General features: G+C 42.9%; 2 protein-coding genes and 1 pseudogene across 5 annotated transcripts in view; all 3 read right to left on the bottom strand.

The window, feature by feature from the left end:
- Positions 1-23872, bottom strand: part of PIP5K1B (phosphatidylinositol-4-phosphate 5-kinase type 1 beta) — a 295798-nt gene that overhangs the window by 203079 nt on the left and 68847 nt on the right. The window lies entirely within an intron of this gene.
- Positions 5142-5245, bottom strand: LOC123776566 (U2 spliceosomal RNA; annotated as a pseudogene).
- On the bottom strand, positions 12074-18676 carry PABIR1 (PP2A Aalpha (PPP2R1A) and B55A (PPP2R2A) interacting phosphatase regulator 1). Its single transcript, XM_045772499.2, has one exon. It carries the CDS (start codon positions 18541-18543, stop codon positions 17680-17682), a length of 864 nt encoding a protein of 287 aa, XP_045628455.1. The 5' UTR covers positions 18544-18676; the 3' UTR covers positions 12074-17679.

The following is a 23872-nucleotide window of genomic DNA, read 5'->3' as shown; positions in this document are numbered from 1 at the left end:
AGAAATCCAGGAAGGATGGAGCAATGTTGTGATGAGTAGCAATCCCAGAGGAAAAATATGTGCCCTTTCCCCAGTGTTCATATGGCTAAGTATCCCTGGAATCCCAGGCTCCCTCCTGCCCAGGCCTGCTGTTTCCCTTTGGAGAGCTCTACTTGGGGGAGGGGGGTTCATCAAAACACACAGACAGAGCTATGTCTTGGCTCAGGGAAAGCACCCTGCCCCCGCCACTGCCCTCCCCTCCCACCCCCAAACACAATTTCAATTCACCTTATTGGAAGGCAGGCAGAGGGATCGGGAAAAGGATGGCTGAGCCTACGTAAGGACCATCTATCTATGTGGGAGCAGCGTGGTGAACGACGCAGGCCTGCGAGCACTGGCGATGGGCACGGGCACCTGTGACTTGATCAACAGCTTCCTGTTTGGGGCTTGGTGGGGGGAGGGGAAAGGAGACACAGGGACAGAGACAATCACTTAACCCATCCTGGCGTCCTGGCGCTTGGAATGCTTACAGCTTCAGCATCGCAAGAACTTAACAGTAATGAAGAGCTTGGGCCCCAGGCAGCCACATTTCCTATCCTGCCGTGACCCCGGGAAGCTTAGGACACCTTTGTTGGACTGACAAAAAAAAGCACCCCTTCTGATTTAGCAAAAGCCCACCTCTCTGTCGAAAATGCGAAGAACATCTTCTTTGGGCAGACTCAGCCCTGCAAAGAAAAAGGACCCTTTTCACCAGCAGGTCCTGGGCTTGGCAACCAGTAGGGGCTTTGTTTGTTCTTCACCGGGCACCTAACCACACAGAGTGGGTGTAGAACCCCACTCTTGATATGGCTGCACCCACAGACAGCTGAGTGGGTGGGGTCTTGAAAGCCAGTACCACCAGTAAGAAGGCGCAGTGGGGCCCAGTGGGCTCCAGGAAGTTCGGGTTGCCCTGATTGCTCACGAGGCCAGAGAAGCCACGGAAGACTGGATCATTCCTTCAGAAACACACAGATGTGCATGTGCAGGACCTGCGCCAGGGGCTGGGAGAGAGGCAAGGCTCAATGTCAAACACTGGCAGTCTAAGGAGAGGCCCACCTGACACGCAGAGGGTCCAGCCCCGCATCCAGTATGCCGGGAGGGTCCTCCTCACTCACCAGCCTAAACCGGGCACCCGCCCACGGGTACCTCCACTCCAACCAGCATCACCGTTTTCAATTTCTCCAAAGAACCTGACGTGGAAAAGCGGGGCTTTGGATTTAGAATTCTCAGGCTCCTGGGCGTTCTGGGCCAGAAAGGGCTCACCCCTGACCCCTGGCCTGCCACCTTCTCTTCTCCACAGCAGTCCCATCCCACATCTCTCAGGGTCTGAGTGCTCATGGGGAGACACCCCTGCGGACGTTGCTCCCCATCCTTCAGACCCAAGGGTGTAGTCACTGGGGCATGGCTCCCCCATAGGAGCAGGGACTTGGGAAAGAGCCCTCACGGCAGGCTCGGCATCATGAGTGCAGAGAATTCTGGAATGTGGGGTCCTGGTTCCATGGAGCATGGCAGAGAAAGGAGCACATGAACTTCAGCTGGGCACACCCCCTGGGCTCCTCTCACTTGCTGCCCCATGGAAAAGGAGTGCAGCCGGAGAAGGGCCAGAGAGAAGCCCTTTCAAGTACAAGACCTAGGTTAGGCGTCCTAGGGAAGGCTGCCCTTGCCTGGGTTCGAGAGCAGTACTACCAAAGAGACCAAGGTCCAACTGGCAGGCACAAAACAGTGTAATCTGTGCTCACACAGGGTGGATACGCGTTGCTCAGACGAGCACATGGAAGGGGCATGGAGCTCGGACTCTGGGAAGGCTCCTCTGAGGAGGGGGTACCTACAAGGTAGGGTTGTTCTGTAAATGACGACACAGACGGCAAGGTAGGAAACAGCTGGAATGTGTTCCAGGGCACAGGGGCAGCATCTGCAAAGGCATGGAGATGGGACAAGATGGTGCCTCCCAGAAATTACCAGTTATGCATCATGGTGCATACATAGGGATACAGGCATGAATCTGGAAGGTTCTGCAGGGAAGTTCTTGTGTGCCAGGCTAAGGCATTTGGAATAATAGATGAGTCACCAAGGAAGACTTCATTCATTTTCACAACTGGCATGTGCCCTAACCGGAGTCATCAATGAACAGAGGATGTGTGCTACAGATAGAGTTTCAGTATTATCAATTATTCTCCCAATGCTTCTTTAAAATACACTAAAGCCAACCTACTGATGGGCAGTATGGTCATCTCAAATGTAACTTTAGCTAGGGCCAGGCCTTTCCATACCTTTAGACGTACATATCCAACTGACAGCCCCCTTTGGGTTTCTCAAAAGCATGTTAGAGACATAACTCGCCCTAAACAGAACTCAAACACTCTACTCCTGCCCCTTCCGACCTCCCTATCTCGTTCAACAGCCCCTTTTTACTCAAGTCAGTAAACCAGGAGTCATCTCGGATTTCTCTCTTGCTCCCCTCCCCTGCCTGCCTCCAAGTCCTGCTGATTTCTCAGAACCACCTCCCCTCTCCATCCTCACTGCTATCCTTCAGCCCTGATAACTGCACCTTTCGCCCAGACTCATACAACAGCCTCCTCCTGGTCTCCCTGCCTCCCATCTCCGCAAGGCAAGAGTGATCATACAAGAAAATCCATTCAGACCAGTCCCTTTTATAAAATCCTTCACTGCTTTTCTCATTGCATTTGGAATAAAATTCGAACTCCTCACCTTGGCATGTAAGACCTTGTTAAGAGCTGCTGCAACCTCATCTCACACTGTCCTTCCCCTTCCCATATCCCAAGCAGGTGCTTCTCTCCATTCAAATTCTCAGGCCGTGTTGTATTTCCTTCCCAACCTTTATTGTACTTGGCAACGATTTCATTATTTGTATGTGTCTCTCTCATTCTGGGGGGTGGGGGGTCTATTTCCCCTCACGATAATATAAACTCCGTGAAACCAGGAGATTAATGTGTCTATTAGAACCTAGAGATAAAATTGTTAATGAAAGCTCAAGGTCTGGTCCATAGTACATGTGCAAGAAATGTTTACCCAGTGAACAATGTTACAACCATATTAGAAATTCACCACACTTATTACTCTCTAGACTTTTGTTAATTAGGCTTCTTGAACTTAAAAAAAAATCCTTGCTTATAAAACAAACTCAAAATTAATAAAGGAATCATTATATTTGGAGAAAGTTTAATTCAAATCTGGACTCCAAAAGATTATTTTAAGTATTCCCATTGGCTAGTATGTGGAACTCCAGGGAGAATTTGAAAAAAATTTATCATGGATGCAAATTCATTTATTAAAAAAATTATGGCAGTGACATAGCACTACTACATGCCTGCTTTAATGTGGAAAATATTTAAATAAGATCATAATGGCTCTCTTACAACATATCTATTTAGTCTAAACCTCTAGTTCATTTCCACTATAAATCTACTTTGTTTCAAATCTCAGAATGTACACCCCAAAGGCTTTTCCAATGCTGGGACCAACAGATGTGCACAGTGATCTTAATCGTATTTTGGAGTATTACTAAGAGCACAAAAAACTTACCAAATAATTTACATATTCCTTGTCTAGTCCATCTCGCTATCTCTTTGTGAATCTGCAGTCATAATTCTAAGCTATTAAATCCAAGGCTGGAAAAAAAGTATGTCACAGAGATGGGCGGTAGTTACAAGAACACGTTATTAAGCCATGTCTACTTCATCTACTTTTTTGGGATCAAATGATTTAGTAATTTTGTAAAAAGGAATAAACAAACAACCAGGGTTTTTTAAAAACCAGATACAGAGAAATAAGAAAACATTCAATTACTAAAGGAAATTTAAAGACTTAACTCAAGAATTAATTGTTTCAAATGAGGACTGCAATTCTTGTTTGCTGGAAATTCCTAGAATATGCACGGTCTTTTGCAGTTGCATGACACTTTCATGTTTCCCTTGTCTCCTGTTACGCCGGTTCACTTATCAACCTGCTGAAGAGTTGCTTCCTTTAGAAGCCCCTCTGTTATTCCCTTCTGGATTCCTGTACCATCTTGGAAATATGTCTATTGTAAGTTGTAACAAAGCACTACAAAACACTGTTGGGTTTTTATTTGTTCCTGTGTGGACCCCACAAGAGCAGCTTAAGGACTCTTCTCTCTTTGTAACATCAGCCCCCAGCACAGTACCAGCTACACTGTAAGTATTCATCCAGCATTTATTGCAAAATGAACCCTTAAGTCATCTCTATGATTCCTTTCCTAAGACATCTAAGTTTGGTGACTCTGTTTTATAACCCTAACACTGACAAACATGACATCATAAAGGATTTTTGTCATCTCCAGGTGCACGAAACAGAAATCTGCTAGTTTTAATGTCGTGATTTTGGAGATGTTTCAAGGGGTAGCTGGAGGTAATACCTGCTATCCTGAATAATTTAGAAAATTGGGTTCTCAAGTTTCTAGAGTTATGAAAGATGGAAACAGTGGTGACCTTAAGTCTGTCCGGCAGATATCTACTTAACTCTGGCCTCCTTCTTTATTGCCCACCCTTTGTCCTTCTCATTTCAGCCTTTCTTCCACTGAAATGAGAGTAACGACCCACCTACTTCTGGCCTTACTAACCCTCAATTCCAGATAATTCTAGTTTAGGAGATAAAAACCTCAGAGCAGCATTTTCCTGATGACATTGTCATAACTCTCTAGTTTGGATCGAATGAGTAAAAGGCTGTTGCAGATTCATACAAAAAAATCTGAAATACACATTATTTTCAGAGAACTACAACTTATTCTTTTTTCCAGTCACACACAGGAGCTCCAAACACGACCACTAAATAAATCACTCGAAACTGACTTGGAAAAGAATGTTTTAAACTCAGCGGACAAAATTTCACAGAAATGAACATGTCAGCTATTGTATATTGGCAAATCCAAGAAAACTCTGGGGTCTTTAAATTTCAAAAGTTGTTCAGATGTACATCAGAACACTGTAATTGAGAAAAAACTGGAAACATTCTAAAGAGCCAAAAATAATCATAGCATGGTACAGCCACAGAGGGTAAAATGATGCAGAAGTAGATTTAAAACATTCACTGTCTATTACACGAAAAAACAGCAGTTCATGGAGCTGACTACAAAGTGCGATGCCATTTTAGGGTGAAAATTACATATGCATATTCAATCGTAGAAAAAGCCCGGAACAATATACATGTCAGTATACTACACTTGATCTTAGCCAAAAGGCCGAGAAGCGATATATACATGTCAGTATAAACCGTGGCACCTCAGTGTACTTTTTTTGCTCGTTGGAGTTTTCTGAAGTTTCTAAAATGAACCTATCTTGCTTTATCACTAGAAAGTGTGTGTGTGTGTGTGTGTGTGTGTGTATTTTAGTCTATTTGGCTATTTCCTTTCATCTTTTTTCACATGATTAAAATACATGGCTTATGAAAGTTTACGTAAAAGTACAAGTCATCTAAGCTCGTCTGCTAATTATACAGATTTTGATAGACTGTGTGAAAGTTAGAGCAGATTTCTGTATTCTGGGCTGTGAAACGTCAAGAAGATGAAGAAACTCAGCAATTTTCATGAGTGTTAGGAAAACTAGAAGGAAAGCTTATTGACTTCATATACCGTAAGATTTGTAACATCACTTCCTTAGACTGTGTACTGTAAGGTTTTGAGTCTAGAAGGTTTCCTAAAGCCTAAAGCACTCACTGATGGGCAGCAATTAAATACATTATGAGATGCGCATCAATTTCCATGAGCACCCAACCCCTGTTTCCCTACACCAACTATCATCAGTAATGAACGCTGAATTTTCCGTAGCTAAGAACTAGTATTAGGAAGGCTACATAAGCCAGTGCTCCTTTCTTCCAGGAAATGTGCCATAAAGATAGGTGATTATTTCACAGATGATCTAGCTTCTTCACATTTCCATGGATTCAAGTTACCAGTGCCCTGGCAAATAATTTTACATGCCTTGTGCCCTCTAATCCTTACTACTTTTGAGGTAGGAGCTATTCCCATTTAACAGGCGAAAAGACCAGGACACGCAAAGATTAAGTAATTGGCCTAAAATCACAAAGCTGGAAGTGGAAAGGCTAGGTCTGGAATGCAGTTCTACCAGTCTGCGGAGGCTGTGCTTTTTAACCATTAGGGTTACAACCCTCCCACCCTCCCCTCCCCCAAACACACGCCACCAACAACAAAGTAAGGGCTATAGGCAGTAGGCAGGACAGTGATTCAGAGGAAACCCACACTACCTAGAGCCAGGAGAAGCAGAGGAGTCTCCATGGAATGAGCAGGACTTGATCCGAGTCTTGAAAGACAAAAATGCAGTGTCAGGAGAGAGCGGATCCTACAGCAGGCAACATTCTCTCCTGGGTACAAATCTGGCTTGAACGTCCCTGAGTCCTCCTCTATAAAGGATTGGGACAGGTTGCCCAACCCACAGGACCGAACTTGACAATCTTTTATAATTAGAATGAAATCTGAGCAATTCAATGTGAAGAAGGCATTCTTTCTTCCTTATCATTACTGGGGTTCTCCCCTCCCACCATCCGGCAATACTTTCGAAAAGGAATACGAAAAAATGATTGGTTCCTAAATAAAATCTAAGAGGACAATGAACTACTTAAAAAAAAAAATTCACAGCACTCTCTGAAGAGGAAAATGTCTCTGGGTTAAGAAACTGGGTCAAACGTACAGAAGTAATTGTGTCACGGGTGTGGAACTAAATTTCAATTTATAAGTGGAAAAAAGCCATCAAAAATAGATGACAAGGGAGTAAAATGAATCAGAAGAATTCATGAAGGAAGTGAATCAGTAAGCCTTTAGATTTTACAGTTTACTCATGTTGGGAGTAAAAATATTTACTTACAGACTTTTCCCCTTCACAATAATGCAAAAGAAAAAAAAAAAAAAGAAAGAAAGAAAATTTTTTTGGCCTTGTTTTTTCCCCAGACCATAATCATTTACATGGAAAAAGACATTTCTTGGGAAATGCTTAAGAACAATTTACCAGTAAGAAAGGGAGGCAGGATGACCCCTACCTTGGTTTGTCTTTATCCTCAAGGATCTGAAGGAACCCACTCTCTTCAGCCATGTGGCTGACTCCAATTCCACTCCTGCTACTCTGATTGGGTTTCCAGCCCACAACTCCAAAGCAAGGACTCTCACCAACGTGGCCTGTCACGTACGTGTTACTACATCGGCGCTCAGTGATCAATCCTCATCTTGTCAGATCAGTCACAACGGACACACCTCCTCACTCCATCTCCTTTCACACAGTGTCTGGGACACCACACTCTCTTGGTTTTCCTACCTCCCCGGTTGCTCCTTCTCGGTGTCCTCTTCCTGACCTCTTAATGCGACACAGTGCCCAAGGTTCGGTTCTTATTCTCTCCTGTTCTTGGCACACATTCACGTGACCCTCAGTGATCTCGAGTGTTCTCTTGACTTTACATACCGTCCACAGTCATTGGTAGATGACTCCCAAGAGCGTATTTCCAGCCCAGCCCCCTTTCCCGAACTCCAGACTCCCATATCTAACTGCTCACCTGACATCTCCACTTGAATGTCTAATAAGGATCAATTATTTCATGTCCAAAAGAGAGCTACTGATGCCCCCCACCTCCACAACCCCGGCCAAAAAAAAAAGCATCCCACCTCACCCTTAGATTTCCACATCTCAGGTGATGGTGGCTCCGATGTGCCCATTGCTCGGGCCCCAAAAGGAATTATCCTTTTCTCTCTCTCATGGCCATCTTAAATCTGTTGCCTCTACCTTCAAAATATAGAATTTAACCACTTCTCCCCATCTCCACTGCTACCACCTGCAACCAAGCCACCACGGTTACATGAAAAACAGCCGTTTATGGAGCAGACTACAAAGTATGATGCCATTTTAGGGCCCGACGCGGGACCCAATCCCAGGACCCTGGGATCATGACCTGGGCCAAAGGCAGACGCTCACCCACTGAGCCACCCAGGTGCCCCAAGAGTGTTCCTTTTAAAACTTATGATGATTGTGCCACTTCTATCCTCAAAGTCCTACAATGGCTCTCCATCTCTCACAATCAAAGCCAACGTCCTCCCAGGGCACACGAGACCCTACGCCATCTACACGTGCAACAATCTCTCCTCCTCCTGCCCACCTCTCTCAGCCCCTCCGACTATCTTTCCCTTCAATAACTCTGCTCCAGCCACCATGACCTCCTTACTGCTCCTCACTCTACATGTTATATAATTATTTACTATGTTTATGATCACCCTTCCTGTAGCCTGTTAGAATGTAAGCAGAACGAGGGCTCGACAAACGCATGAGGCCTTGTTCTGTCCACTGATGTACCCCTAAGAGGCTAGCCAGTAGAAAGCACTAACAGATGCTTAAGTCAAAATTGCTCAAAAAGTGAATGTCTAGTCTCTTAGCAAACTATAAAGACCTTGGCCATGTGACTGGATTCCTCTCTCTTAAAAATAGCCTGTGCCAATTGTTCATTTATCCACCCATTAATCAAGGTAACTCCAGCAATTATAATGTGCTCTGCACAGGTATTAGGGACAGAAGTAAAAGGCCCAGGCTTTGCTTACGCACACGGCAAAGAGACAAGAAACCACGCAAATGCAAGGCGGCCTGTTAACGGACTTGACAGAAGGAAGCCATCTAACTGACCAGGGCTGGAGAGGCAGAGGCCATCAGGAAAGGCTTTCCAGAACACGTACCTCTTGGAATGTTTTGAAGGAGTTAACGATAGAAGGTTGGTAGAGACTGGAGGAGGAGGGAGGGAGAGTCATTCTCAGCAGAGGACACAGCTTACCAGAACATGGACAGCATATGGGAGCATGAAGCCCTGGGGAAACTCAGGCAGCGGAGCTAGAGCCCTGGGATCCAGGGCACATGTGGGGGTGGGGAGGTCTTTCACTCATGCTGCATAATTTGATTTAATCGTGGAGTTGAAGGATAGCTATTCATGTTGCATTTCAGGTTTTTATTTTAGAAATATCTGGTAGGAAGTAGTGTGGCAAGAGGGGGCCCTGAGAAAGACTCTACAGATAGGTACAGAATTTTAATTCAGAGTTAGAAACCTAAATTGGTAAGGTAAAGAGCTCCGTGAATTGTAATTCTTGACCCAAAGTAACCTGACAAGGATCATCATCATTATTATTACCACTTACTATCTTTTCAGAAGACTCAAAAGAAGAGAACATTAGAAGAGAGATGCTCGAAGAAATTCACAAACACATCCTGATTTAACTCTAAATCCCAAAAGAAGTGGAACAGTAAACACAGGTCCACGAAGAAAACCAACGTCAATGTCACTCCTGAGTCAACAAGGAGCTCACGAGAGTCCAAGAGAGGGCTCCCATGCCAAAAGAAATACGCAGTCCACCCATCCCCTGCCCACTGCCCTTCCTTCCTGAGTATCTTGGAGTTTCCTTTCAGAAGATCCCAACACTCAATAGCTACTAAGCACTCAAGAGCTCCGGTGATCCTCCAGCTATCTCAACAGTAAAATTGTTCTTTCTCCTTCAAGCAAGGGGGAGGGACTGCCTGAATCACAGGAATGGTGACCTCAACCAACCACTCTACTTTTTGAGGGCACAAAAGATCTTTCTCAATTGTCTTCTTTCACAACATGCCTCGCTAGCCAAGCCCTAGATGTTAGTTTGGCTTGGAAGACCATTGGAGGCGATTGGAAGGAAACCAGAGCTACCCCTGGCGTCGATACAGAACCGAGCTTTCACAGGACAATAAAAGCAATAGGTTCTCTGTTTTCCGGTTTCAGTCCTACTGCCCTAGAGTTCGTCAGGGAGTGATCTTCACATCTCCCCAAGTACTTATTCCAGAAGTTCAGAAAAGAGAAACAGATTGCAGGCACAACGAGATCCTAGAACTATACCCATTTCTCTTTTAGGGCAGCATTTGGAATTAGGAAGGGGAGAACGAGAGGAAATCTAAAATGGACAGAAGCTAAATATGGCTCCAAGCACACAGACCAAGGCCCATAGAGTAGGTCAGGCGTGCATGTGTGTGCGTGTGGGAACACGTGCACGTGTATGTTGTACATGCATAAAACCTGAGTACTTGATGTTATCTGCTTAAACTCTCTCTGTTATAAAGTTATCTCCACACGCTACAGAACTACAAGTCCCTCTGGAAGTGATTTTTTCAATATCTGTTGAACTTCTAAAATGATAACTAACACTCTGGAACAAATTGTGCCTTTTGATGGTTTGTTTCAAAATGTCTAATGTAGGAACATGACCCCAAGAAACCTGAAGTCTAAGCACAAATTTGAAAATGTACTCAGAGGGAAGTTTTCCTTTTTTGAGTCCTTTCATTCAACAGTGAAGTGATTTTCTATGAGGTAAAGTTAAAAAAAAAATAAAGTTTCTCAGAGATTGCTCAATTGTTCTGAATTTAAATCTCTGCCCTCTGGGGAGAGTTCTTGTAGAAAAAGAAGGCAAGGTTGTTATTAGGCAATAAAAGGTTTTGGATCCTTCTTTAAATCCTGCTCTTACTTTGCCTCTAAAAAAAGACACGTTGTCCCCCCATCCGGTAGTCATTTTGTTGACGGTTTCCTTTGGGATGCAAAAGCTTTTTATTTTGGTATAGTCCTGATAGTTTATTTTTGCTTTTATATCCCTTGCCTGAGGAGACAGAGAAAAATGTTTCTGCCCTGTCAAAGAGATTACGGACTATGGTGTCTTTTTTGTCTGCAAAGGACATATCTGATAAGGGGTTAATATCCAAAATATATAAAACAACACCATATAAACAACTCAACACCCAAAATAACATATAATCTGATTTAAAAATGGGCAGAGGCCCTGAACAGACATTGCTCCAAAGCAGACATTCAAATGGCCAACAGACAAATGGAAAGATGTTCAACATCACTCATCATCAGGGAACTGGAAATCAGAACCATGATGAGGTTATTGCTTTACACCTGTCAGAATGGCTAGAATCAAAAAGACAAGAAATAGTGTTGGCAAGTACGTGGAGAAAGAGGAACCCTCATGCACTGTTGGTGGCAATGCAAATTGGTGCAGCCACTGTGGGAAACAGTATGGAGGTTCCTCAAAAACTTAAAATTAGAATTATAATCCAGTAATTCCACCACTGGCTCTTTACCCAAAGAAAACAAAAACACTAATTCGAAAGGATATATGTACCCCTACGTTTATTGCAGCATTGTTTACAAAAACCAAGATATGGAAACAACCCACGTGTTCATCAACAGAAGAATGGATAAGAAAGACGTGGTATGTACAGTGGAATAGTACTCAGCCATAAAAAAGAATGAGATCTTGCATCTGCAAGGACATGGATGAATCTAGAGGGTATAACACTAAGTGAAACAAGTCAGAGAAAAATACCACATGATTTCACTCATATGTGGAATTTCAGAAACAAACCACACAAAGAAACAAATAAAAAAACAGGCTCTTAAATACGGGGTGGGGGGGAATGGGTGAACTGGGTGATGGGGATTAAAGAGTACACTTATCTTCATGAGCACTGAGTAATGTATAGAATTGTTGAATCATATTGTACACCTGAAACTACTCTAACACTGTATGTTAATTACACTTCAATTAAAAAAGAGACAAGAAAAAATATGATACATTTTAAACTTACAGGGCTTTTTTTGCAGGGGGTGGTGAGAGGTGGGAGGGTCAAAATGGTCTTGCTTTTGTTTCCTTAGGAACAGACGATCTAAGGACAACCAAGGATACTGTACAACTCAAATATAACAAGGCATAGATATGTGTTTTTTTTTAAAAGGAGTCTAAAATTTATTAGTGTTTTGAAATTTCTTATTTCAAATAGCAAATCAGTTTGAAAATAATGTAAACCATAATTTCCTTCTACACGAATTTTACCTATTACTAAAGAAAATTTTCCTTAGAGCTTCCTCTGATAACAATTTCTAAAACCATCCTAAATAAACCTATCATTTGATTCAACATATAAGTGGCAGCAAGAGCAAGCTGGAAAACAGACTTTATCTCAAATAAGGAAAAAGTCTGTCCATAAGAAAAAGACAAAAAAGAAGACCTAAAATCAAAAGGAAAAAAAAAAAAGTAATAGAGACTTGAGAAAATGTACTTGGTTTTCTCCTGTTAAATGGAAATAATCACATCACCTACCCCGCAGGACTGTCATGAGAATTACATGAACTCATTCATACAAAGCGCTGGAAATGGTGTCTAGGTGCTCAATTTAGTGCTCAATAAAAATGAGTGCTAATTATTATTAATTATTGTTACTGGTGAAGGCTCATGTTATCAGGCCATCTTCTGCTTTCCCACTGGGGAAGGCAAGCAGTCTTGAAGGGATAACAATCTTGTGAAAATCTTGGCTGTAAAGGATGACTGCCCGATTTCAAGGGGGAACACGCTGAAAAAACTCCAGATTTCTCAAATCCAGAAGCAAGAGAAGGTAATTACAGAGGATCAGTGTTTCTGATCTGTGAAGGAAGAGTTATCACCGAAAGGAGAGAGATAAGGCTTGTTCTGCATTTTCCGGAGGGACAGCCTTGAATTAAATCGTAAAAGTTACAAAGGAACATGGCGGCTGCAAGAAAGACTCTCCAACACGGGAAACGCTGGCCTGATAAAAGGACAGGCTGCCCTGAAGGGTGGACAGCGTACTGCCACTGAGCGTGAATGCACGAGTTTTCACCAGCCAAGGGTGATCAGGAAAAGCTTCCTTAGCCAGTCCCTGCGAGATGACAATTATGACAACAGCCATGGTGATGAGGACGGCTGACACTTCTCCGGAAACTGCCCAGCGCTGCTGGGCTTTACATATATTGACCCGTGTGTGATCTTCTCCACCACCCGGCTTCGCAGCCTGTGTTCCCAGCCACCACGATCCGCTGTCTACCTCCCATGTTAGAAACCTGGACAGGGTACTTATTTACCCTCTCTGTGTCTCTACTTCCTCATGTGTAAAATGAGAAAAATGGCATTTATCTCCGATGACAGTGATTAAAACGAAATAAATTTGTTTAGTACATAGAACAGTGCCTGACACATAGCAAGTACCTTATATGCAATTTCTTTTTACAGAAAAGTCATTTCAACTTTCACGAAAATTTTTTACTTGGACGGCAAGTTAAGGAAGGCACAAAGAACTGTCTTGGCTACAGCGAGCAATATGATTTTTTTTTTTTTAAATCGCGTTAAGTGGAACTCATGGCTTGCTGATTTAAGATTGATTCTCTAACAAAATGAAATTAGCCATGAAAAACATAGGCAAAACTGAAGTGGGAGTTCTGCAAGAGATCCAATTCTCTGTATACTTTGTCACAGCTGATCGCAAGGCCTTGAGAAAAGGGGCCTTGTCCATCACCCACTGCTGACTTCTCTCACCATCCTCAAGGCCTTGGCCCATAACTCAGCTACACTTTAAGCAGAATTGTTAATTGCTTCATACACCGGACTCAACCTAGGATCTACTTAATGAATTCTTAAACCTAGGTCAGTCCAATCTACTTCTTTTGCACCTGCCATCCAACTGCAACCTGGAATCCAGTGAGGCCTAGTCAACCTTCCTCTTGACCCTGAGTCACTGCTTTACAGATTTTCATAAGGCAACATTAAACCTTTCTTTCACTCAAGCTTCTAACTCTACTCCCGCCCACCCTCAAATATACTAGACTACTTGATAATTGGAAAATAGAAGCAATCATACAAATCCTTTCCACTTTTCATACACCTTCCTCCACACCTATCTAGTCGTGCAACAGCAAATCAACTCAACATGTACTGATATCTTTGTTCAAGGCTTTGCCCCTCTCCTTACTGCTTTTGAAGAAAAAAAAAATGCCTCCAGACGTTCTTTCTCCGGCTTACTCTCTCTTCTATTCACTGATGCTACCCAGGAAATGCAGGTTACATCACATTCCTTGGTTTGTTGTTGCGACAATTATTCCCATCTCCCACCTCTCTCTTGGATCGTCCAATGTTTTCTACTGCTTTATAAATATGGCCATAAGAAAAAAAAATTTCTTCGTCCTGTTTCCCTCATAAACATTGACACCTTCCCCCTCTTACTGCCAAATATCTAAGAGTGGTTTCTTGCTGTAGGTGTGTAAGCAGCTGAACTAACATAATAAATCTAAATCACTGGAAGGCATCCTGATACAGGTTATTCTTGATAACAATCCATCTTTGAAGTATGCTTAAAGGTTCTGACATCCAGCAGCCGCCGATTTGGTGACCATGATTTTTTCCATTTTCGTAGTGTTCTTAACGAACACAATAAAGGAAAATATACCACACAGGCTTGTTATATATGACAGACTGTACTTTAACTAAACGTTGATGTGCTTGGGGGACTTCCAGCACAAAGTTTATAGTTTAGCAATACTAATACCTTACAAATGTTTTTCGAAAGGTAGTTCTCACATGAGTTAAGCCCTTACAAAGTAAGGACTAAAGTTATGAACAATAATATGATAATGTACACGGTCTATATAAACTCTTAGAGCCTCATCTGATGTAAAATTTACCACCTATATAGAAAAATAAGCTCACGGAAATAAAGGTTTCCCTATACCTTCAGAGAAAAGGATCTGGCAAAAGGACCTAAAATGGGAGAGAAGATCATGTATTTAATGAGAAGAAAGCAAGCCAGTGAGGGTGGGGTACAGAAAACAAGGGGAGGGATGGGCAAGGGTCAGATCCCCCAGGGCCTCCTGGGCCAGAATATATTTTGGTACACTGTAAACATAACAGGAAGCAAATGAGAAGCCTTAAGCTGGGCGATGGAAGGATCAGATATGCAATTTTAAAAGGATTACTTTAGTTACTGTATGGAGAATGAATGGACAGCTTACCAGAGCATGTGAGAGGGACAAGTGGGAATTAGGCTACTTTGGAAGTCTCAGAGGGAAATGAATGGTAGCCTGGGTCAGAATGAGTGGAAATGAAAACAAGGTCATAGATTCCGGAAGAGAAAATCACTAAGACTTGGGGAAGATATGGGAGAAAGAAAAGGAAGAGAGATGCCAAGGACATGTTGGTTTCCTGAATTTATATACATATATACATGGAAGTGAGAAGTAAAACATCTTGTACAATATATACTGAATTAACAGAAATTACCAATGGGAAGGGAAGATGAATTTTACATAGTAAAAGGCAGACTTTCATTTTTTACTATATAGATATCTGCATTGTTTAAATACTTTTATAATCAGCAGGTATACATTCTTTCATAGTTAAATTAACATGCAATAAAAAAGAAACAAAGCACTTGCCTGGCTGAAAAGGACAGGAATGGCATTTTGGGGGGAAGAAACAATCCATCCAAAGGCACAAACACATGAAAGTACATGGCATATTTAAAGAATATCAAGTAGCCTAGTGTTTGCAGAGTAAGAAGGAAGGATGTATGTTGGGATAGGATGAGCAGAGCTGTAGAGCTGTTTTACAGTATGCCCAGTTCGTGAAGGAACTTACTATATGCCAGGCTACAGAAAGCATTCCCTACGCTGTGGGAAATGGGGAAGCACATAAAGTTTTCAAGCAGGAGGGTGAAAAAAACAATCAAGTTTATATTTCAGAAAGATCATTTTAGAAGCAGGGTGAAGACTAGGCCAGAAGGGAGGTGGGAAAATGGGCGAGATCACTTAGGCTGGAACCTAAGTTTAATCAGAGGCAACAGTTGAAACAAAGGGGAGAGGTCTGAGATTCACTTCAGTAGACAGGACTTAGTGATTATGCTGGATGTGATAGGGAAAAGGGAAAGTAAAAAACACTTCCCATGGTTTCTAGTTTAGAAAATCAGATAGTGAGGACATCAATTTAGGTAATCAAGAACAGGTTCAATGAGAAGATACTAAATTTTGTTTTGGAGATGCTAAGGTTAAACCACCTCTGGAAGCAGGTCAAGGTACCCAACAGGAAGTTGGATATACAGGTTTGAATTGGAGGAACAATGTCAGGACTGGAGCACGTGAACTATTACCCAGAACAGATAATTTTCAGCCTACGGACACAATCTTACCCTCGACATAATTTCATTGAATTCTTAAGGCAACTTTCAAAAGTTGACCAGTTCCATTTATTCTCATAGTTGTAAAAATTCCACATAATTGTTAAAGTCTCTGTAAGCAGTAACTTAGAAAGCCCGAGCTTTTTGTCTTGGTCTCTCTTTTATTTCTTCCCCTTCCCCTTTTGTCTGCCATTCTTTCTATCTACCTAGTAAAGGAAGATATAGGAAGTATAATATAAAAACATTTGATATTAAATATTTTCATATTTTGTCTTAGTTGTAAAAGGCAAAGAAAAGAACATTTCACAATTCCACCTTTAACAAAACCTAAGTTAAATAATGATTTACCTATGTGACTCTCCACTGATTTTCTCTTGCAAATCACTGACCCTTAATCAACTGGCGTCCCCAAAGCAGTCAACTCCAGCTGTAGCTTTAACTACACAGGTTCCTGCAACAATTCCACAGTTCTGTTGTTGTTCACTGTCAGAAATCCAAGTCACACTGTACCTCTGTCTAACCGATGGTGCCCTAGTTTGGTGGGAGGTGGAGAGGAAGGACCTGTTGGCAAGGAAACAGCTGCTTCCTTCCTGAGCCAGGGAAAACCAGGAAGGTGACAGATGGGCAGAGCAGAAAAGCAGCCAAAAGTTGCTTTCGCTCCTTGTTGGCAAGGATTTTCACTGAGGCACAATTGGATATTTTAAAGCATATCAATGATTGAGAGACTTGTATCTGCCTGGGTGCTCTGGTGAAGTTCAACAGGGCTTCCCACATTTTCTACATTTGAAAAACTTTTTAAGTTTGCAGTGGTACAAAGAACCTGGTCTCAGCCTATGTACAGTGGGCTAAGACTGCAAGGCACTGTCCCATTTCCCTTCAGGATTATACCCAAGAGAATGCACTTTCTGGTTTTAAAAAAATTTTTTTTTAAACTTTTCTGTAGTTATATTTGCATGACTCATTAGAATTACTATTAAAATTTCATTAGAAAATGTGTTTAAATGTTTACTTTTATATAGTTAATTTAAAAAGATTTGTTGCAAACTTTTATATTTTGTTCTTTTATCATTCCCCCTCCCAGCCACTTGTGTACCCAGAAATTTAAATATCCAAGGACTCCTGGATAAAATAGACAACCACTGGATTGATATGTTATAACTAACATTTTTAAAAATTGCTGTAAATAGCTAAGTTATTCTTCGTCAAATAGAAATTAGCAATCACTGAAAAATAACATTAAAAATTAGTGTGGGCATGAAATATGGAATTTTAAAACAACAGTTTACTATGCTGATTAATTCAACATTTATATTTGCATCAGAACTTAATAATCCCATAAATAAATAGAGCTCTCAATTATTTTAAAAAATCAAGGGATAACATATGTATTTAAACATATTAGCAGCATAAAGACGTATGCTTCAACACACTTATTGGAAAACGTCTGAAAATATTACTACACTGAATTCAAGGGCATCCGCAGGAACCTGACATAAAAGTTCTCTAGAGTAACAACATTTCAGGAAATTCCAAAAAAAGGAAAAGGGCCAAATAGGAAATAGCCTCAAATTAATTGACAAAGTTCAGTGCTTGCTCCAACTTGATTTTTCTCTCCATTGCAAAACAAAAACAACAACAAAAAAAAACCCGAGTCTCGGGATGGGTGGGTGAATCACTTCGATGAAAGTTCATCTACTGGAATAAATGGAGAGGCCGCTTGGGCAGGCGACACAGGAGAGTCGGTGGTAGTGCTGACTTTCGCTGGTGAGTTACAAGAAGATCCGGCACTGCTGCTGTTTCCATCAAGGGTATCAGACGATACACACACACCAGGATCTGACAGCTGTGCAACGTCAGAAGAAAGCATGTTGGTGATGCCCTGGAAAAATCTCTTTGGCTGATATTCAGTTTCCATTTCACATTTTCTTTTCAATGGTCCAAGAACACTTGGTCTAATGCAATTGATGGGACTCTGGCTTCTCCGGGTAGTAAATCGAGTCGTTGGGCTGGGAATAGGACTTGGAGGCAATCCATTGCTACTCACAAAACTTTGCAAGGATGGTGAAAAACACTGCTTCCCAATCCCCCGGGTGGGTGACGGTGCTGGTGACACCGGAATGAAATCGATGCGCTTCGGGGAGGCGGACTTCTCCACGTCGTTGTCACTCAGGCTGAAACTTTCCTCCCAGGAGTGGCTTATCTGCATTGCGTTCTGCACCTCGCGCTCGTGGACGGTCTCTCGGTTGATCAAGTCCATGCCCTCCTCCTGTTTGATCTGGTGCAAGCGGCTGCTGTGCATGCGGACGGGTGAGGCTGGCAGTAGCAGGCCGTGGCGGTTCGGGAACGTTGTGCTGTTCCGCCTGGCGCTTGGCGCCTCGGCCTGGAACACCGGCGAAGTGTCACTGAGGCCGTGGATCAGGGGGGCGCTGTTAGACCTCCTGAGGCCCCCGCCGGCGCCACTGCCGCCGCCCTCCGTCGGGCTCCCGCCAGTACCCGGAGGCAACTCCAGGTCTAGCTCCATCTTCTCCTGAGCCATGTCGGGGGCAGGGAGGCGGGGGCGGCGCTCAAAGACCTAGGACTCCCATTCCCCGCAGTCCAGGGCCAGGGCCACCGCCACCGCCGCCGCCGCGAATCTGTCAGCGGGCTCGTCCTTTTGCGCATGCGTGCCCTCTCGCGCAGGCGCTGTGAGATTTCTCTCCCCGCGGCGCCTGCTTAATGCGTAATAGCCGCCCCGCAGCCCTAGGGGGAGGGGCGAGGAGTGGTTGGGCGGCTATTCCGTCCATTTCTTCGGCAATTAGCTATTGAGCTGCAAGCTCGCCGTACGCGTGTTAATAAGGTTACCATATTCCCAAGTATGCGTTTATAAAACGAGAGCTCTGAGAGGCCGCTGGTGATATGGGGCTGTATGAAGGGGAGTGGAGCTTGGCCTAATCAGGGAGGGCTTCCCTGAGGAAGGGACCATATCCTGAGATCCGAAGGAGACAAAATGGGTGCGGGGTAGTGAACCGTCCAGGAAGCGGGAAGCTAGGGCCACCAGCGTGGTGGCAGGCGGGAACCAGGAGGTGAGGGAGGGAGTGTGGCCTGCAGTGGAGAGTGAGGGCTGGCCTGACGTGAGGTGGTGGACCCCGGCAGATTCTGGCCTTTATCCTGAGAACAATGAAAACTCAAGCACGGGTATAACAGCGAGAGCAAAGCCTGCTGCCTGCTGTCTGCCTGCTGTCTGCCTGCTGTCTGGAGAAAAGATCGTAGGGAGATTAGAACCTACAGGAAAAAGACCAGAGGGGACAAAGTCTCCTAGGCCAGAGGAGATGGTAATTTGCACTGAGGTGTTAGTGTGGGAGAGAAGAAGAGTACAGTGCTCAATAATCTTCATTCAGTATGAGGGATTAAACGAAGGGAAAAAGCAATAGGGCTTCATGCTTTAAAAATAAAGACAATACTTATCTCATGTAATTAATACAAACTTTGAAACCTCATTAAAATGGGTGTATATTTATTCATGTATTAAGTTTTTTTTTCTATGTACTAAGCATTGCTATGAAAAAGGCCCTAATATGAGGGCATTTAACTTCTACTGAAGGGAAAGAGATAAATGAGCTATTTTCAGATAGTGGTAAACCTTAGGAAAAAGAGGATGGTGTGAAAGAGCACTACTGACAGAAGGGACGGGGCAATTAGAGCTGAGATCGAACTACAAGAAGCGAGTCATGTTGACATCTGGGGGATGAATGTTTTAAGCATAGAAAATAGCACGTGCTCATAAAGCCCTAGGCAGACGTGAGGCTGGTGATCTGGCATGAAAAGAAAAAAGGGCAGCTGACGCATAAGGAGGAGAGTGGTGTGAGGACAGAAAAGTTTGGATCTCATCCTAAGTACAATGAAAAGCCACTAGGGAGTTTAAAGCAGGAGAGTCATATTATCTGGTTTAGGTTTTAAATATCGCTTTGGCTCGGTGGAAATGAGGCTGAAAGCCAGCAAGAGTGGAAGCAGAGAGGCGGATCAGGAACCTTACAGCAACAGTAGAGACAGATGACTGGGCGAGGGCTGTAGCAGCAGTGACAGGGAGAAGTAGATGGAATCTTCCTATTGGAAGTAGAACCAATAGGGTATGCAGATGGATTCGACTTAGATGATGAAAGGAATAGACAATTCAAAGGCAACACCTAGGTTTCTTAACACTGGAGAGATGGCATTATTTAGAGGGAGAGATGGCATTATTTAGAGAGAGGGAAGGAATGGTTTTCCAAAAAGTGGAAATTAAGAGTTCTGTTTTGGGCGATGTGAGTTGCAGGTGGTTATCAGATATCCATGTGGCTGTCTGAACTGAAAGCAAGCTTAGTGATTTTTGTTTGTCCTTCTCTTTTTGCAGTTGACGAAAGTAAGGCTCAGAGAGGCTAAGTGACATATTCAGTATCCTACAGCTTGTTTAGTAGTGGGAACCAGTACTAGAATCCAGCTCTCTTTTTCCTAGTCTATGCCTCTTTCGCCACTGTATATCAAAAGAGCGTTTCATTTGAATTCCCTGTAAAATACAGGTCCTAATGATATAATAATGTTGATTATTTATGCGTATAAATATATAGAAATTGATTTAAGCTTTCCAAGTGTCAGACACTATTCAAAGTGCTTCACGTGTAGTACCTTACTTACGTCCTCACAACCACACTATCAAGGAGGTACTGTCCTCATTTTGCAGGGGAAACTAAGATGCAGAAATGAAGCAACGTCACCAGGATGAGAGTAAAGAGCAGAATCTGAGCTTTCTGGCTCCAGAGACTGGGAACCACGTTCTCTCTTCCAAATGCAATGATGTTTTAGAACTCAGAGAAGCCACTTCCAGATTGTAAGCTTTGTGAAGGCAATAGTACTTGAGACAGGACTTGAAGGATAGAATTTTTATAGAGTGATGAGATTTTCATATAGAAGTGGTGGCATGATAATAAAATAGTGAATTTGCTAATACATGATGTATGCAGAGAAGAACAGTAATGGGGAAAAACTTGGAAGTTAGAGTGAGAGAACCAGGGCTCTGAATGCCAGGCAAAAGGGCTCAGACTTAACATGTGAGGCAACAGCAAACAATGGAAGGTTTCTGACAAGAGAACTATACTTTAGGACCTGCCAGGCAGCTCAAGGATGGAGTGAAGTGGAAGAACGGAAGGGAAATAACAAAGACCTATGACCTGCCAGACACTTTAAACACTCCATAGTCCTACTTAATCCTCATTGCCATCCTGTAAACTAGATATTGTTACGCTCATTCTACAGAGGGACAACTGAGGTTCAAAAATTGCAAAAGCGGGGGGGGGGGCGCCCGGGTGGCACAGTCAGTTAAGCATCCGACTCTTGGTTTTGGCTCAGGTCATGAACTCAGGGTCGTGGGACTGAGCCCTGTGTGCTCATTGCGGAGTCTGCTTAGGACTCCCTCTCCCACTCCTTTTGCTCCTCCTCCCCAAATAAATAAATCTTTTTAAAAAATTGCAAAAGGCCCTACACATACATGGAAGAATAAAAAGATGAACCAATCTGAATCAAGGTCCCACTTCAAAACCTACACTGTTTATGCTGCCTTTCCCATGGATTAGAGAAGGAGAATCTGATGGCTGTGAGACAAAAGCTAGGTCTAAGCTCAAGTTGGGAATGGCAGAAAAAGGAGATGGATTTGAGAGACAGGAAGGTAACAACAGCACCTGACTCCCTGTGTTGATGGAGGATGAAGAGAGAGGCATCACAAATGACAAGTTCAAGCATGAGTGGCTGAAAGAATGGTACATTATTGAATAAAAACAGGAGACAGAAGAGGAAGAGCTTTCAGAAGAAAATTTTCAAAAGAAAATTTGCCTGTTGCAAATGAAGAGCTTTCAGAAGAAAATTAACATTAGATAAATAGAACAAAGCATTAATTCCAGAAATTTTAATAGCCACAGCATATTGCTGATTTGCGTATTATGAAATTATTACTAATTTGGCTCAAATGCGCCAACATTGTTCATCTATGTCTGGATAAGTACAATTATTATCTTTATTAATAAAGCACAGAGATGGTGGTAGGTCCACAAAATCAAACATCTGCACCCTTCGGTTCTTGCCTGCACACGCCTATTAGCAATCTTCACTCATTTCCTTGCTTCCACCCCTGTCTCTGTAAGTCAGTTCTCCAACCAGTCTTCAAGGTAATCCTTGAAGGGAAGACTTGAATAGAACCTCTCAGTGATTCCCACTTAGAGAAAAAGTCAATGTCATTACAATGGTCTGTAGAGCCCTATCTGATCTGGGTCCCTGCTGTCCCTCTGACCCCACCTCCAGATCCTATCCCCCTCACTGCCTTCCCTACAACTGCAGAGGCCCCTTCCTGTCCTTCAGCCCACTAGGCATGCTCCCCCTTCCACCTGGCTTACTCTTCTTCCAGTGGATGTCCACATGCTCTAACCCTTCAGGTCTCTACACAAATGTCATTGATTGAGAGGCTTTCCCCAACCTACCCTTATAAAAAGCAACGGCAGTTTCCGACGCCAAACCTACACTCATTCCCATGCCCCTTACACCATCTTTATTTTCCTAGAGCACCAAATGACCTGTATGTGTATATAGTGTCCTTGCCTCTTATGCTCAAGAAGGTCAGCTCCGTAAGAACAAGGCCTTTGCTTTGTTTCCTGCTGTGTGCCTGGTATCCAGACCGGGGCCTAGTACATAGGACTCAGTAAGCAGCTGAATCACTGTGCAAATGAGTGATCGATGACTGAATGGACTAGCAGAGCTTTGTCCAGAACGGGAGAAAACTCTGTTATTGGAAAATCCAGCTTAACAGGCTTTTCTACATTGATTCTAAGTACTTCTTACTTTGACAATTCCTTTTCTTTTATCGAGATTATGAAAGTGCCGTCCAGACTACACAGGTCGATCACCTGAATGAACCGTTAGGTGAACTAGGAAACTGGAGCCTTAACGTTTCCACTCCTTTTCAACCATATGCAGATACACTCTTGATAGAATCAAAATGCTCAGTGCTGAGGATTCTAAGCAGTGTTTAATATATTTAGTTACTGCTTCCTCTCAAAGGAATAAAGGACAAATGAGAGAAAACAGCAGCTACAAATTGCAATTCAGCCTGTTGCAAATGAATAATGCCAGAGGCAGGATTCAGGAGATTGTCCCTGAGTCAATTCATCCTTCTGGTTTCACTCTGGGTATGAATTAAATACCACACTTAGACAGCTGATATTCACGCTCACTCCTGAGTCATAAAAGCAGACATCTATTCAATAGTTAAGCTTTACTGTGATGAATATTACATTTTCTGAAGCTAACAGACAGTTTCCTTTTAATTCCTAGGGCCAGTTTTTCACTATTAAACCCCCAAGCATATGGCAAGGGCAAACATCTACCTCTGAATCCATCCATATGAATGTGAAATACAAACATGTGTGTGTATATGTACACTCTTAACGGACTGACAAATATCTCAACACCCCACAGTAACTAGCATCACCAATCTAGAATAAAAATACCGCAGCAGAAAACTGGACTTTCATGGTATAGGAACTTAGCAGCATCAACTAATTCAACCACTTAGGAAAAATGGCAGTACCTACGAGAAGAAAATATATGTATGCTCTATGGTTCAGCAATTCCACTCCTGGGTATATACCAAGAGAAATGCATGCTTATGTGTCCTAAAAGACATGGCCAAGAATGTTTCTTGCATTATTATTGTAATAGCCCCTAACTGGGAACAACCCAAATGTCCATAAACAGTTGAATGGGTGAATGAATTATACAATGGAATTATTCAACAACATGAACGAACTTCAGGATAATGTTGCAAGAAAGAAATCAAACACAGAAGAGTTACATACTCTGTGACT

This window comes from Ursus americanus, chromosome 34 (genome assembly GCF_024610735.1).
Source record: "Ursus americanus isolate L20-20 chromosome 34, mUrsAme1.1.p, whole genome shotgun sequence".
Taxonomy (NCBI): Eukaryota; Metazoa; Chordata; class Mammalia; order Carnivora; family Ursidae; genus Ursus; species Ursus americanus.
This window is presented reverse-complemented; position numbering and strand designations above follow the sequence as displayed.

Bases quoted from the DNA above. Each gene is read 5' to 3' on its own strand.
- PABIR1 (XM_045772499.2), bottom strand. From the start codon at position 18,543: ATGGCTCAGGAGAAGATGGAGCTAGACCTGGAGTTGCCTCCGGGTACT.